The sequence below is a fragment of the Carassius auratus genome, chromosome 46 (assembly GCF_003368295.1).
Source record: "Carassius auratus strain Wakin chromosome 46, ASM336829v1, whole genome shotgun sequence".
Classification (NCBI taxonomy): Eukaryota; Metazoa; Chordata; class Actinopteri; order Cypriniformes; family Cyprinidae; genus Carassius; species Carassius auratus.
In genome coordinates, this window is record NC_039288.1 from 13,982,843 (window position 1) to 13,999,947 (window position 17,105).

At 37.2% G+C, this 17,105-nt stretch overlaps 1 protein-coding gene across 13 annotated transcripts in view; it reads right to left on the minus strand.

Annotated features, from left to right (window-relative positions):
* Positions 1–17,105, minus strand: part of LOC113064306 (neural cell adhesion molecule 1-like) — a 213,255-nt gene that overhangs the window by 31,647 nt on the left and 164,503 nt on the right. For 7 of the 13 annotated variants that reach the window (XM_026235002.1, XM_026235003.1, XM_026235008.1 and 4 more), the window contains exons 9-13: positions 12,756–12,785; positions 7,215–7,365; positions 5,302–5,486; positions 3,873–3,969; positions 2,323–2,490 (exon numbers count right to left, since the gene is read on the minus strand). In XM_026235002.1, coding sequence (XP_026090787.1) covers positions 2,323–2,490; positions 3,873–3,969; positions 5,302–5,486; positions 7,215–7,365; positions 12,756–12,785 — 631 coding nt within the window. The remainder of the gene's footprint in view (positions 1–2,322; positions 2,491–3,872; positions 3,970–5,301; positions 5,487–7,214; positions 7,366–12,755; positions 12,786–17,105) is intronic. The other 6 variants (XM_026235004.1, XM_026235005.1, XM_026235009.1 and 3 more) reach the window with 1 other exon arrangement.

The window sequence follows — 17,105 nt, forward strand, 5'->3', positions numbered from 1 at the left end:
AGTATTCAAAAGTTTGGGATTGAGTTTTTGAAAGAAGTCTTTCATGCACACCAAGGCGGCATTTATTTGATAAACGATCAGTAGTAACAGTAATATTTTCATGTCATTTTCACCAGCCATTACTCCAGTCTTTAGTCTAACATGATCTTTCAGAAATCATTCGAAATGTGCTGATTTGGTTCTTCTAATTATACATTTTTTTAAACGGTATATTTTCGTGAAAACCGTTTAAAAAGTTTTCAGCATTCTTTAAAAAAATATAAAAACAACAGCACTCTTTCTTGTGTGATATTGCTTTAGTAAAATACACTTTAGTTCAGTATTAGTTTGCTGTTTATCACTATGTTTTCAGTTAAGTTATAAATATGAAATGATTTTAATAGTTTTCCATCTTATCACCCACAATTTAAGTTTTCCATTTAATTAACTTGACTGACTGTTTAAAAAAAGAACCAGTTCAGGATAAAGATACTCTTTTGCTATCCTATATCAGTCATCAATCATAATATCAATAATGACCAGAATGTGTTATTTGTGTTTAATTCATCTATTTATTTTTAGACTTGTTCAATCTGGTACTTTGTGTTTAAGTCTGATGCATGACTATCATATGCCAATCTAATGTGTTAGAGATGAACTGAAAAAAGGTTGAGCAATCAAAAAGCCATTGGCTGAGCAAGGGTTTGTGTGTGTGTAGGTGGCTGGTAAGACTGCTTAGTGAAAGGCTGCGTTTTTTGTGTGAGGCTTATTCTGACGCATGTCCCAAGGAGGTCTGGCAGAGCGAGTAGGCTGTCAGCAGTGAGCAAACTGACATCCCATGAGAGACAGACAGTACCCACAGACAAACAGCGCACACGTCAGGCTGTGACAACTGCTCCGAGCACTCTTATTTAGCATTCAAGTGAACCCTGTCCCTTTCCTACATTTGCGTGTTCTATTTTTGGTCAACTCTGCATCGCATTTCATGCTTGCCAAGCAATATGGCCAATGAAAGAGTTTTTATGGCAGCGGGGAAAGAGTATTTTGCCACAATTTGAAATGGCTAGCAGCTGCGGAAAGTGTTTAGCTGTTATACTGACTACGGGAGGGTGGCTCAATGTGCGTCATAGACTGCTGTTTTCTTCTTTAAGTGCAATACAGCATCTTAACTAGGTGAGAAGCGACAGTGTGACAAGCAATAAAAGCTCTTTCGTGTTAATCAAAATGTCTGTCCTAACCAGATGCAACAGTGACATGCAAAACTACATGTTGTCAGTTTCGCACAAAGAAACCTCACTGCACCAAAATTCAACTCCTCGTGCACACTAAACCTCAAACATGGACACCGCAGAGATATTGACTGTGGCATTTAAGAAGCATCTGCTATCAAATCACAAATCTATGGAAGCCCATTTCTTCCAGAGAGTGAAATGAATTTGTAACATTCTATCTTACAATTTCAACTTTTTCTAGACTGCAACTTTAATGTAATTGCAACTTTACCGAAACTGTGCCTTCATATCTTTGTTGCTCATAACTGAATTGGGACTTTGCATTTTGCTATATGAATGAATATCTCATAACTGTGACTTGTTATTTTGTATTGTGGATTTATATCTCATAATGTGACTTCTTATCTACCAATAGCGATTTTATTACTCATAACTGACTGTATTTAGCAATGTGAATTGACAGTTTATCTCACAATACCAACTTTGTTACTCATAACTGTCAATTTATATATTATAATGTGACTTCATATCTACCAATTCCAACTTTGTTACTCGTAATTGTGACTTTATATGCTATTATATGACTTTATATCTCACAATGTGCCTATTTCTTATTTATAACTTTCTTTTTTCTTTTTGACTGAGGAAGAAACAAGCTTCATTACAAATTCCTCAAGAAAAACCATAAAAGGGCCATCTGGAGTGCACTATGTAGTGTGTTGCAAGTGCGAGAAAGTGTGCGAACACACACCGTTCTGATTGGCTGTGGTTTTTTATTTTTGCTTTCAGCGCAGACAGAGAGATTACTTGTCGCTGGAATCGTGCCGCGTCACGACGGCCTTAGGACAGTGTTTTTAAAAAGACTTGCACTAAAACAACATAACTCAGTTAAAACCCTTGCTCTAATACAATCATCTGAGAATCTGTGGTCATTTCTGTATAAAACAATGCTATGAAAACAAGAGCTTGACCTGCACACAAAGGAGGAAAGGAGATTTTATAGCCTCCCAAAAGCCTCATTTATCTTGTTTTCTCTTCTCATTGCTTCCAGTTCTGAAGAAATATTATTACAATATGTGTGTGTACATGTATGTGTGTGTTGGATACTTACCATCTTCAGCTTCATACTCTCTGTCAGTCCAGTCTTTGCCTGCTATCCTCCATTTAGCCTTGTACTTGAGGATAGGCACTCCTCCACTGGAGGCAGGCTCATCAAACTCCACCATTGCTGAGCTGGAATACGGCTCCACACGCTCCATAGAGGGGGCCGAAGGCACATCTAGAGAATACACACACACATACTTATAAGCACAAACTGGAAGATAACTGGCGTACTGCTCTGCACACACAAGCAGGGCGCCACAAAAATGTGAGTGAGGCAACAGACAAACTCAAACAATGAAAAATTGTTAGGGGCTTGGGGAATGGTTCACCAAGGGAACTGTTATTGCAGTGGCCAGAACAGTTCTTTCCTGAAGCATAAGTAAAATATCTTTCAGACAAACCAGGATATTGTTTTAGGTGGACATATCATAAGGAATCGAATTTTCCTTGAACTTCTAAGATGAAAGAGTTTGATGTACTATGAAAATATACTGTAACAAACTACACTAAGTGTCCAAACAGTCTGCTGCTCAGAAATCACACATTCTCCTTTCAATGTGAGGAAGTTTGCCAAACATTAAGCTGCCCCTGAGTATTTATACCGCTCTGCATATCCTCCCGCGGGATCCCAAAGTTAGAAACATGAATCTAATTTTTATTGGTGACCAGCATTCTGATCATTCAAGTCCTTATTAAAATCTTAATTATTTGAAAATCACAATTCAGTGTGGATTCTTTTGTAATCACGCTAGAATATAAGAAAGGCTTTGCAAGGAAGTTGGTTTAATGGATGAGTTATCTATAAACAGTATTCGATGCAAACAACAAACCCACACATTTTCTCATTTCCCATGCAAAAAAAATTAATATGTATATTTTTTTTTTATAGGTCTTAAAGGCACAGTACAAAAAAAAGATCTTCTGTTCAATGCTACAACATGTTTAAAAAAAAAAAAAAAAAAAAAAAAAGATTTACTTAACAACATAATTAATCTATTCCTTAACCTCCTTCCCTTAGAGAACACTCTTACTGAGTAAAAATATTTTTTAAAGAAATTAGACTTTATCACACAATAAAATCACCCAATTGTGGTCGCTTTAAAGCCTGTGAGGTAGAAAAGCGGCGTCACTTCTGCACTGCCTCATCGCATTGAGACTAAATAATCACCTCACTGTCTTCCACACCATTTCACATCTGCCTCACTTTACAGAGCAGCAAAAATATCAGAGGCAGAGTCGCATTTAACAGTCGAATCTGCAGCCTGAAAATTATACCCTGCTGTTTTTATTACCCAAGAGCCTCAGCCTAAAAAATACTGATTTGAAGCTAAAACGTCTCTGTCTGGGGGAGATTTACCTTTCGCATTTGATGGATTATGAATTGTTACCAAGTGGGATTTTAGATGTGGGTTTTTTCTGTGTTAAGACAAACTTTGTGAGTAAGGATGTGTGCATAGCTAATTAGAATTAGAAAAGACAATTTGTGATTGATACATGTTCACCATAAATGTAAAGCAGATGCTGATTTTGTTCATCATTCTCTGAACATTCACAAACCTGCTTGAACCAAAATGAATTCCTTTGACTCCGTGCCGATGACATTGGTAGCCGTACAGTTGTAACTGCCAAAGTCGTTCTGGGACTCCGGAGTGACCTGTCGGAAAAAAAAAAAATCCACGTCAAGGCACCGCCTCTCTTCTGACCTAGCTAGCATGAAACATACATTAGCTGGTTAAGGGAAGCCCGTTGCCATGGCAATGGCAGTGACCTCCCATTCTGCACCGCTGGCATTCACCTCACTCGATAATTTTTGAATGACAGAGAGAGAAAGAATGGAAGCGTACTGTCTCCATTAGCACTAACAGCTTAGTAAAATGTGCCACGGGAACAGGGACAGTGGCAGAGAACATTTCAAGCTTCCCAGAACAGTCACAAACAACCTCTCATGCAGTGGTGAACTGGATATTTAAAGCCCCCTCACTGAGAACCACGAGACAAAGCCCTGCCAATGAGTGGTGACATCATGTGCAAGAGTTTGTGGGAGTGTATTATAGTACTTCTGATTGATGTCATTTAGAAAGTGTCAATCTATAAAGGGCCTATAATGATTCAACAAAAGTTTAGTGTTGAAAGTCATAAACCAGTAAATGTTATGAATATTAAATATGTGTCTGTGACAAAGGAAAGCATTTCTGAAATGGGGTTTTGTTCAAAAATGTTCACAATTTATTTTTAAACTGAAAGACTCTTGGAGCATCTTTACACTGCTGCTTCATCATGCAAATCTGTGCATATTGTATTTGATTAACTGTGCTCAATAATCAATAACTGACACATGAAATATTTCCTGCGATTGCGAGTCTAGTTTGATGCGGACTTGCGGTATTAAAAAAGTCAAGTAGTTATATAGAAAACTCATAATGCTGTGATCTGATCTTGGAAAGTTTCTTCAGTTTGCTTTCAAATGAACCAAAATTTCATAAAAAGTAATATATTCTGTAACATTAAACATCACAATCTGTGCTTTGCAAGACCCCAAAAACAATATGCTCCATGCGGGTCCTTCACAATGCGTCGTTATACAGAAAGCAACTTAATTATTGTAATTAATGATATCGGCCAGTAATGCTTAAACAAAATAAAAAATTAAAGTGACTGGAGAACTAGAATGACAAGTTATTCAACTACACAATAAGGCCTTATATACTTAGCACTTGTGGGCTAATAAGGGTGGGTAGGTGTGTGTATCAGCTCTATTTTGTCCATAAATGAAGAACAAATGAAGAAAAAAAAAACAGTAATTATTGTGTTTTCTCAATGTAATATCAACAGGCACTATTGCTATGATTGAACATCAAATGCAAAGTGCTGAAGTGTACTGAAAATGAGCTCAGAAAGCAATTATAACTGTCAAACAGGTCTTTATTGTTGAAACATTAATGAGGGGGCATTTAAAGGCTGATGGGTTGGAGAGGTGATGCCTTACTTCCAGGAAGCTGGCAGAAGGAGTGTGGTAGATCTTGACGTTGGTGGTATTAGCGCTAGGCAGCATTAGGCCATCACGGAACCACAAAACGGAGGCGGCCGGGTGAGCAAGGGCCTCGCAGGTGATGTTAGCTGGATTACCATCCCAGGTGAACACCGCCGCAGGGCCTTGGATCTTTGGAGCATCTGTAATTATACACAGTGTCAGCCAAGTGCAACCAACACATGGACTGTTCCAGAGAAAGACCATGGAGCAAAAAATACAATGGCTTCCAGCTGGCATACATCACCCATCATCCCCTAAACTACCTTACAGAATTGTAATTTCTGATATCTGCGCTATTGTCTGTTCTGATTGTTGCCCCCTGATGTTCACTTCGGCTAACAAGACTTTCCAGGATTGATTCCAGCAGTTGAGTCATCACATTTCCCATGAAGCTCTTCTGATAAGACACATATCTACTCAAATCTTATCGCTATCTCAGGACCACAGGCTGCAACACCACTGCTGAGATAATGTCAGCACCCCAAAACACAATTTCTCTATTTGGATGAAACGGCCAATGAAATCTTATCAAAACAGTGGTTGAAATGAATATTGGCAAACTAAAGACATGAAATGATTCATGATTCCATTTGCGATTTCAGGAGCACACATTATTACCAATGTTGATGTAAGTAAACAGCAAAAGTTTGCGTAAAGATACTTAATGATTTCGAATGGCTGTAATAAATAGTCTTTCCAATTGGCTGCCAGCCTGAGACTTCAGTTTTACTATGAGGCTGAGCTCCATTTTAATGAAACAACACATAAACAACCAAGCGAAAGAAAAGAATGCATTTAAATGTATACTTAAAGTAAAAGGTGGGATAAAAGAGATGTACAATCATGCAAAACAGGAGAGACTCTAACCCAGACCGCAAGTGTCTGAGCATGGGAGTGAACAATCTCATCAAGGATCATTTGAAGCAGACAAAGCACCTTTTCTTATCACTAATTACTGCGAAATGCTCTGTGCGCTCAACCAGGAAGCTGATTACTCATAAGCCAGGCTGCGGCAAACTGCATTTCCACACAATTTCTATCAATTGCACATTGTGATGCTATCTTAGGAACAGGAGAAGATTTTTAGGGCAAGAAAAATTAATCCAATTAGACTTTCATTGCACTTCAAGCTTCACTCCCTCCCACTTTTCTGAATTAGATTGTGTGCTTAAAAATGGAGATGAAAATAACTTTAAAGCTAGCTTTATTGTAATTCTCTACCTGGCAAATGGCACAAAAGTGCACTCAGTCAACTGCAGTAAACATAATCTGATAAAATACTCGTTGGCTCTCAAAATTGAGTTTTAAGAATGTGGAGATGGCAGTATTTCATTTCATATGAAAAGCTCTGAATGTAAGAAATAAGCCCAAAAGCTATAAAACACATTTGAGTACATGGCACTGTGATTTGAACTTGAGTTTTTGGTGGAAAGCAAGTTTAATTTGTTTGAAAACAGACATTTAAAAAAAACCTTAAACCACCAATTCCTTAAAAAATGTTGATGTTAAATCTAATCTTTAGCTATATACTCAATAAAACAAAAATCAATGAATAACATCTATCAATACACTGCTAGGCTGGTTCATGTGGGTCTGCTGGGTTTAGCTGGTGGATCTACTGTTCACTTGCAAAAATTAGCTGCTTTAGTTTCTGGCAAACAAGAAAGTCTTGATGATTAAGCTAGTTATTTTGGGGTCCAGCATCCATTTATTGGTGTTTTAGTAGCCAGCAAAGGCTAGTCGCTGACAAATGGAACACTGAAAAATCACAATCTGTCCACTACATTGAGCTTAGACACATTTGCCCTGAACACAGCAAGACAAATAACCTGCAAAGGACAAAGAGAGAAGTTTGTTGTTTAGCTTACAGCGCACTTCCAGGTACATGCTCTGGATGTCCTGACCGATGGAGTTGCGGGCAGTGCAGAGGTACTGGCCGGCATCGGTGAACTGCACGTATTTCAGAGTCAGAGAGGACACACGGGCATCACTGCGCACGATCACGTTACCATCCAGACTCTACAAAAAGAGAAAGAAAGAGAGAGTAAGAAAGTGATATGTAAAATACAATTATATAAGTCAAAGTTAAACCTAAATAACAGTGCTAGAGGAATGAGGGGGTCCTTAAAGTGCTAAGTTTGCCATTATCTACTCAACCTCATGTCATTCCAAAACTGCATGACTTTCTTATATAAAAAAAAAACAAAACACAAAAGACGACATTCTGACAAAGCTTCAAAACAGACACAAAAGCACTTTAAAAGCAGTCCATCTGACTTTTATGTATTCCAGATCTAAATTCAAAGTTACATATTCAAAGAAAATCTTGACATCCACTCCATAATGAGAGAAGTAGAGAAGTCCATTTGCAAATGAATCATTCAGAGCTGTTTTGTAAGATGAATCAACAAATTCACCAAAAAGATCGGACTCAAAAGAATGACTCAATCAAACCAAGTCAAGGTTTTCTTATGAAAAACAATTTTAGGTCAGTCATACAGGTCTGGAAAGACATGAGGGTGAGTAAATGAGGACATTTTTCGTTTCATCACTGAAAAACAATCCAGTTTTCAATGTCATTCCTGCACACAACTACAGACGCTAGTCGAAAGGAAGAGGGACAGCATGTCTTTGTGTTTCAGGTTCTGTCTGGGGCTCAGGGGGGTTTTCTAGGAGACAGTGAGGCAGGGATCAATAATGAAGTGGACCACACGGCAGGGGCCACTTTAAAGCCTTTTCTCCTCAAAGTCTGTTTGAACAGCACAGTTAGGACAATCTGCTAACAGTTTAACTCCCTGGCTCCATCCTGCACACATGCGCACACTCTTTAGCTTGTCCTGCATTAACTCTGCTGCCCATCTCTGGTTACTGTGGTGAACTGAGATCCTATGGTTAAGGGGCTTTGAATTCAGCAATCAATGCTTGCTCCAGCTGTTTCAGTGAAAAGCTGGCATGTTTTTCCTCACTGCTCTGTGTTGTTTGCATTTCAAAGCATTTCTTTGCTAGTTTTCTTGGTAGTTTCACTAGTTTTCAAAAGCATTTAAAAAGGCCCTTCAGATCAGCTTCCGAAAAGAGCAAATCCACATCATTTACCCGTGATTACACAAGTGTGGCTAACATGAAAAACTGTTAATCAAAATTAACCAATAAAACTGAGGACCAAAAAATATCAAACACACACACACACACGCACGCACCCACATATATATGATCCAATACTTATCAGCACCCTGTGAAAGTAACAGAAAATGCTTATGCATCAACTTTCCATGTGTTACCCATACGTTAGTGACTGACAAGTTGCTCATACGGCTTCGACTTAGTGATCTTCAAAAGAAGAAACCAAACGGAAAACCACAGACTGATGACACTCGTGTAATTTACAAGAAAATTAATTGACTGAGTGAATCTGCCTTGCGTAATGTGACCCATGTTAATCAGAGAGTGCAGCTTCTTCCATGACACGTTTAAATAGATTTATTAGTCATGCCAGCTGACACCATATTACTCAGTTAACAAATACAAGTTGCTTCTCCACTCCGGTGCTGAAGCCACCGGCCACGATATTCACATGGACACCCACTCCCATTCATTACAGATGGATATTCAAAGAGAAAAGGAGTAGCTGTCACACCTAAGCATTGTTGACATTCACAAGCAGTATTGAGTGCAGCAGAATGAATAAAATAAGCCCAGGAGAGCCGGATGTGCTCTACATTTTTCGTGCTTAGCGAAGCATACTTTGTTTTACTTGCACTACAATGTCACTATTGCATGTACATGCATACTGAATGAAATATGGGAAGCTGTTTTGAGCATCGAAATAACTCACCGCAAACTGCTCAGCATTTGATTCATATTTTTCTTGAAGTGAAGGCACTGCGAAAGTGAACATTAGCGTGCACCTTTCATCAGTACCACAGATGGTCCCCCGACAGCGTGCGAAGACAGCCGGGAAATGAGATGTTTCTGAAACCTGCAGTGGCACTTCATTTATAAAGTGCCTGTTCAATGGTCAGTGAGAAATTTGACTGCGGAGCAGAATGGAGTGTATGCGGTGCTAAAATCCAATCAATTCACAGACTTGATTTAAGGTGTGGTGGCTTAGTCACGATCTGAGGGATTGAGTGCTTTAAGCAACAACCAGGGTCTCGACCATAAATTCCATCCTGCTTGTGCCTCACATTCAGAAGGCTGTTAGTATGCAGGTCTGTCGAGCAAGTCCCCTCAGGTTGCATAGTAATTGACAGTAAGCCACGTACGCAGAGTCTCTCCTGTTTTATGTGCGTATGTAGGGCCGGTCACATATAAACATTCACGATTTCTTTGAACGCTAACCTTGAACGCTTCCGGCAAATCATATCATCACCTCTGCCTCCTCGTCTGTTGTCAAATTTAGCAGAAAACAGTAGGGAGGGAGAGACAGAGAATGTTTCGGCTTACATTTCAGCACTGAAATGCAATCACTAGCCTGTGCACATCTTATCTCGCCTAATAGATTGTAGGAAGCCCCATTCTGCCCATCCGTTTCTCCTGAAAGAGCAGACAACCAACAGCGGCACAGAATCAGAGCTCACATTCATGGCCTTTCGCGTGAAAGAAAAGGATTTTCTTCTTTTCCCTTGGGAGAAAGCAGTAGGTGACGGATATCATATTGTATGACTGCACTGACAAAGAGACAATGTAAGAAAAAAAAGCTGTCGCTGAGAAAAGCGAGTCAAACAGTGTCCCGCACTTCAAATTTCACGCTAACAAGAAACTGGAAGAGCACTCTAGCACAGACAAGATGGATCACAGTGTGTCCAAGTGCAGAAGAGAATAAATCTGAACTTTTGATTAAGATGGCCTATCTTGGATTGATGCAAGACATGTTGAGAAATAGCTGCCCAAAGGTGGTCTGCAGCAGTGAAAGTCTAGACAGTGAGCAGGCCAAACATTTCAAGATTGAAAGCTAATTGAATTTGGTCAGGGTCACGTACTGTAGTACAGACATACAGTACCAGTGTGTGTGTGTGTGTGTGTGTATTTGTGTAACTTCAAAGTTAATGAAAAACAATTTATAAGGTTACAAATCCTCTAATGATTGATCAGAAGTCAGAAGGTTCAACACTCAAATTTATTTAGAAATTAAATAAACTAATAACAGTAAAGTTGCTTGTACTCTTTCAATGGCTGGATCTGAATTATTATGAAACATCAACAAATCTAAAATATAAAGGAAACACTATTGATGCTACACTGTGAAATTAATGTTTCACTCATTTACCAATTTGTGTGTGCAGTCGCAATTGTTCTGACCACAAGAGTCCATGAAAACTGTATTTCTATATCACAAATGTTGTTCTTGATTAAAAGGTTTTGCATAACCATTTTTTACTAAAGATTTCTAATTCAAATAAATGCTGTTTTTAAAAAAAAAAATTCTATTCAACAACAAATCCTGAAAAAAAGAAGCAAAAGTATTTTAACACTGATGATAAGGAATAAATTAGATTTTAAAATATATTAAAATAGAAAACATTTATTTTAAAATGTAATGAATTTTTATAAAACTATGACTGTTTTAATGTATTTTTGATCAAATAAATGCAGTAATGGTGACCATAAGATAATTATTTTTAAAACATAAAAAAAAAAATCTCACTTATGCTACAGAGTATTGGAATGTAAGTAAGAGTCTAGAAAAATCTATAAAATTACATTGAGATCTTGTTGGCAGAACACACCTATTTGTTAAAATAAGTTACTGAAATGTAAACAATTAAATGATTGACTTAATCCTGGAAGATAACCAGATGTAACTCATTAAAACTGATTTAATTCTTTATGAGTATGTCTGAAAAGCATGATTAATTTTGTGTTCATGTTTGATTGAAGACGGTATATCAATACTGATAAAGTTCTCCAGCTGCGAGCAGCAAGTTGCTTTCTCTTTTCCTGTTAAAATTTGTGATCGATTAATAGTTGCAACAAAATAGACAGGCCCATTTACTTTTCAATGCATAAGTATCAGATATTCTAACATATCACATATCTATTCTTTTTGTTCTACCTGATTGCATTCACTATTGACATAAGCAACAGTGTTTATATTAACACCTCGGCATGATGAGCTTTTGGAACAAGAAAACCGTTCGTGCATGTAGCATTACTGCGAGGCACGAGTGCACTTCACAGAGCACGCACACAGTACGTGCGAGCATTGAAAAACATCCGCCTCTCAGTCACACAACACTCGAGTCAGTTCTGCCCGTAATGCAAAAAGACTGTAATCTTTAATAAATTTTAGTTTAAAGCATCAACTCTGTACTACAGACTCTTAAACTTATGATAAAGTAATTTAATTGTCTTTGTCTCAGATGAAAAAGCTTTTTATCTGTCCTCCTGAGGATTGAAAACATGAAGTGATGTGTGGGCAATCCCATAACTGTGGCCTTTCATCTCAGCAGACCTTCCCACACAATCCATATGCATCTGAATCATTCTTAATCGGCAATGCAGACACTGATGAATTCTCTGTCTGACAGATGAATAAAGCAATAAAAGAGTCTAACATTTCAGAGTCAAGCATGGAATCACTTGCTCATATTCTATATCTACAGCTGAAGTCAACATGAAATCAAAATTAACCACTTTTTTTCTAAAAAGAAAGCGTTTGTAATCTGTAATCACAATGTATTTTCCCTTTGCATTCGCATCACTAATGGATAATGTTAACCAATATTCGGTCGAATACGCAATGCCTGCTTTTCCCAATCCAATAATTTCCATGGATTTTTTTTATCATTAAATGTCCTATTTAACACAAATGTACCGTATTATTAAAGTAAAATGGGTTTCACATTGACTTTAATGTTACTATAATCATCTCTGACATGTAGCACATGAGTTTATCCAGTGAGAGTTAGTAAATTTATGTTAACAGAAGCATGTGTTGGCTGAAGTTTTGTTATATGTCCTAGCGTCTGCTTTAGTGCTGCTATGAGAGAACATGGAGTGTTGGCTCATACTCTAAAGAAGAACCTGGCATGTTCCAACCCTTGAAGCCCTGCTCTAGCACCCTTTCTTTATTTTCTTTATCAGTCCTTTGAGAAAGTTTGTCTGAGGGGAATTTGTATAGGACAACAGATCTAATAAAAAAACCTTCTCAGGTTAGAAAGAGTATATAGGATCTTCACCATTTCTGTTGATAGAAGCTATCCAAAAAATAATAAGCAATATGCTGAATATAAAGAAATGAAACGACAATCATTGTAGAATAGGGATGCCATTTGATCAGATGTAATGTGTGGGTGTGTGTGACTACAGGATTTTAAGGGTGGAAGAGAGCCAACACTTGATGTTCTCCAGTGATAAAAAAGCTGCTCTAGGATTAGTGAACATTTTGGCTACATTTGAAGCAGCCCTACCTTGTGTTTCTCAGGTCGAGTCCATGAAGCCTGGGAGGAACACACAAAGCAAAACATGACAGAAATGAAGCCATAAAAAAACAACAAAAAAAAGTCCGCAGGCACTCAGACAGAAATCACACATGCATGTAATTCAGAGCAGCTTCAAGCTGATAACCCGTTCTTAATCAAATCAAAGACAAGACGTTTTAGTAAGGCAACAGACATCTTAATAATAACATACTTTTATTTTTTATTTTATGTTTTTTTTTTTTTAGTTCTGAGTTTTTATATATATATATATATATATATATATATTGTATTGTATTATTTTATTTACAAATTTTTATAATAATTATACATTTCATTGCTTTTTAATGCATTTTATATTTATTCCAAAATAATAACTAAAGGCAATAACAATTTGAACAATATTCTATTAAGTTTACAATAAGTTTTCATTAGTTAACATGAACTAAGAATAAACAATAGCCTACATAGAATTTATTAATCTTAGTTAATGCATCGGCAAATGCATTATTAAAATCAAAAGTTGTGTTTGTTAACATTAGTTTATGCACTGTGAACTAACAATGAATAACTGTATTTGTATTAACTAATGTAAACAAAGATTAATAAATACTGTAATAAATGAATAAATAATGAACATGTTAGTTATTTCATTAAATGACACCTTATGGTAAAGTGTTACCAATATTTTTTATTTGTGAACTGATATTCAGCTGTTCTTTTTAAGACAACTTATTTTCGGGTCATCCTCTTAAAAGCTTGTCACGCAGAATGCTCACTTAAAAACTGATGCTGTCATCATGTTTTCAGACCATTTTAAGTTTTATTTTGGCGTGACACAAAATAGTGATGTCTAAGCGGGAGAGTTGTTTATACAGGTACTTTATAATTAGACAATAATGCCATCATTTTCTTTATTCAGACCGAGAGCTCGCAAAAAAAAAAAAAAAAAAACAAGAGGCAGGATTTCTCACTGGAACTAATCACATTCAGTCATAACCGATCATATCCAATTATAACGTGACGGAGGCATTGCCTTCTCTCATGTGACTTCCCCCATTCATCTTAATGCCCCTGTCCCAAATGGAACACTTCATGTGCACTTGGGGTGTTATGGACTTAAATGGCTGCCACATGTAGGTGTATGTTAAGCCCACTTTTGTCATTTTAGTTTGCAGAAGAGTGCTCGCGAACGCCCCCTCTGTGGCCATTATGCGCCCTCGATCAGTCAAAGCAGCATTATGTCACAAAAGTGCAGACTCAAATAGGGTGCCAGACACACACACACACACACACACACACACACACACACACATATATATATATATATATATATATATATATATATATATATATATATATATATATATATATGACCTCGAACTGACCAGTATCAGAGCATGATGCCAGTTGAGAGGTGCGTAATCGAAACATCAAGTGTGACAAATCATTTCTTGACTTGAACAACAATCAAACTGTATGGAAAAGGACACATTTAGCTGCAGGCTGGGAAATCAAATGACTTAAACATGAATCCAGGTGACACATGCATATGCTGACAAGCCATCAAAATGCCACGCTACATCTATAATTAATAACACAATAGGTATACATATGAAATGATGCACACCTTGGAACTAAAGCGACATGACGGAGAGCTCATCTATCTGCTGAGATCTACTGCCTGTGATGCTAACTGTGATCACCACATTCATTTCGCCTATGTCTCATAAGTCACAGGCAGCAGCTTTGAGCCTTAACGAGAGCCATTCTTCCATTTGACAACACAGATCCCTTTAATCTTTGAACGGGACAGTGATGAGTAGTTTTCAGTAAAGGTTTTTATACCTTACACTCATTTGTTAACCTAAAATCAATCAATGACGTTGCCATCTGGAATTGCATTGGCTTGAATTTGCATGACTTACAATAGAGGCTGTTGAAGTTATGACTAGAACCACAGATAAATCAAAGAGACATGAATAGCAGACAACCTACCCATTTGACTTATGACAAAGTGACAGCGATTCAGTGAAAGCTTGCTCTTCATAAAGGCAAGCATTCTATTATTTTGACTGCTAATCACACAATTTGCTTAAAAGGGAATCTGCCGCAGACAAGTGGGATTTCAGGATGCATTATCAAATCCGACAGTGATCAAGCATAATAATGACATTTTTAATTGGAAGGAACTACTTGTAGTCTTGTAGTTTAGTTTCAGCTAAATATTTAAGGCCATTCGGTGTGCCTGAACAAAGGACAGGATTTTTTAAACCACTTAGGTCTTCGTGTATGTATATCAATTGAGTCATTGGTCGGATGACGGCTAAAAGCAGAGAACTGTTTAATTAGACAGGAAGAAATTGGTTTATTTGATATATCAAGTGATCAATCACAGTTTGTTTACTTGTCAGTTAGGAGCAAGTATAATTAAAATAGTTGATACCACAATAACTAGAGAGAAAAATACTTTTAGTCATTACTTCCATAATTGTAACTTTAGTTTTCACAATATGACATAATATCTTACAATTGTGACTTGATTATTTTAAACTTAGCTCATTATTTTTTAAATACAATTCAATTATTTTACAATACAATTATTTTTTTTTAAAGTGAAAAATGTGTGTAGACTGTCTGCCTTTGCAAACACAGATATAACTCAAGGAAAAATAACTATGCTGTTCCTGCAAAGAGTCCATCTGAATCTACAGGCCAAATTGGTATTTAAGAGGCTCGACATCCTTTCTTCCTTTATTGATTTAATTACTCGCACACTGACAGCTTGTCAAAAGGTTACAGGGGGTTAAAACCTTGTGTTTGGCACCTGCTTCTGCTATCTTGGCATCTCAACCCTCTTCCCTCAAGAACAATCCTGGTCACAGACTCTCTCGTTGACCTTTAAAACAAAACCCCTGACTTATTACACTTTGCATGCACAAACAGCTTCTGGATGACACTGATCTGTAAAGAGCAGCAAGATCATCGGCCTTTTGTTAAAAAAAAAAAAAGAACATTCAGGGTCACATACTGTGTGAGAGAGAGAGGGGGAAAAAATAAAATCTTAAAAGTTTTTTTTCCAGGTGAACATGGTTATTCTGGCAGGGCGTGCATTAATGGTTCTAGCTGCACAGACACAGTCTGCTTTAACATTAGGAGTATCGTAGCATAGACCATACTGACCTCAGATCAGCAGGGGTGCCATTAAGAGACATCATTAAAGAAGGGCAGCTTGGCACTGGACTCCACAATAAGCTAGCAGACCTGAAATGAATCTTTTGATTGTGTGATTCATACAGTAGCAGTGTCAAGGACAACTCACTAGGTCCCAGTGAGCGCCGCTTAAATGATAAATGAAAGGGCAGTGACTCCACAGAAGCATCTCATCTTGACTTAATGTTAAGTCCCTTGACTCAGTACTTGGGCATGTGATTTACAGTGTGTAACTATTAGCTATTGTTTTTAAAAGGATAGTTCCCTTGAATTAAAATTACATCATTTTTACCCACACTCATTTTATTCAAACCCAATGATCTGCTGCTTTTTTTCTGTAGATCACAAATCATAAAAAAAAACATTTACATTTGTAGAAACATAGTATCCACAGCTATAAACATTTTTATTAAGAATATATTTAAGTTGTTTTAATTAAAACATACATTTAAAAAAATATATTTTGGCTTAAATGAAAATTAATTTAGATGTTAAGCACATTTTAAAACAATTTTGCCATATTTGATTTGAAAGGTGCTCTAGAGGTGAAGTGGATAAGAAGATAAGTAATCACTTTCATAGCAATTATATGGCCTTTAACATGTTTTGGTCCATTTTGGACAAGGCAGATCTTGTAATTATACACATCTCACCCCCACTATAAAAACCAACAGCAAAGAGGTTTGGAGCAACATGAGGGTTTGCAAATGATTACAAAACTCTAATTTCCTTTAATGGCCTTTCCTTCTGAATGAATGATCAAAAATGTGCCTCTTATGTCAGAACATCTCTGTGAATGCTCATGCCAAAACCTTTCATCCAGCAGGCAGAACGGGAAAACAGACAGCGAATCTTCCATAATGCTGTTGCTTGAAGAGTTCAAGGAAGAGCAGTCTGTTCTAGTCCAGTTCAGACATTACTCACTTGGTAGTCACAGTTCTCTGCCTTCTCTGAGCTTTTTGTGCATTTTTTGTTCAGACGCTGGAAATTTGTGGTTGGGAATACAGAATACGTATGAGGGACAGAATTTGAGGAGACTTTAGACTCAGCAGATCTGTATTAATATGCCAGCTCAGCCACTAAAAATCCCTGGTTTGATTACAGGCTCTTCTTATTGAGATCAACCCT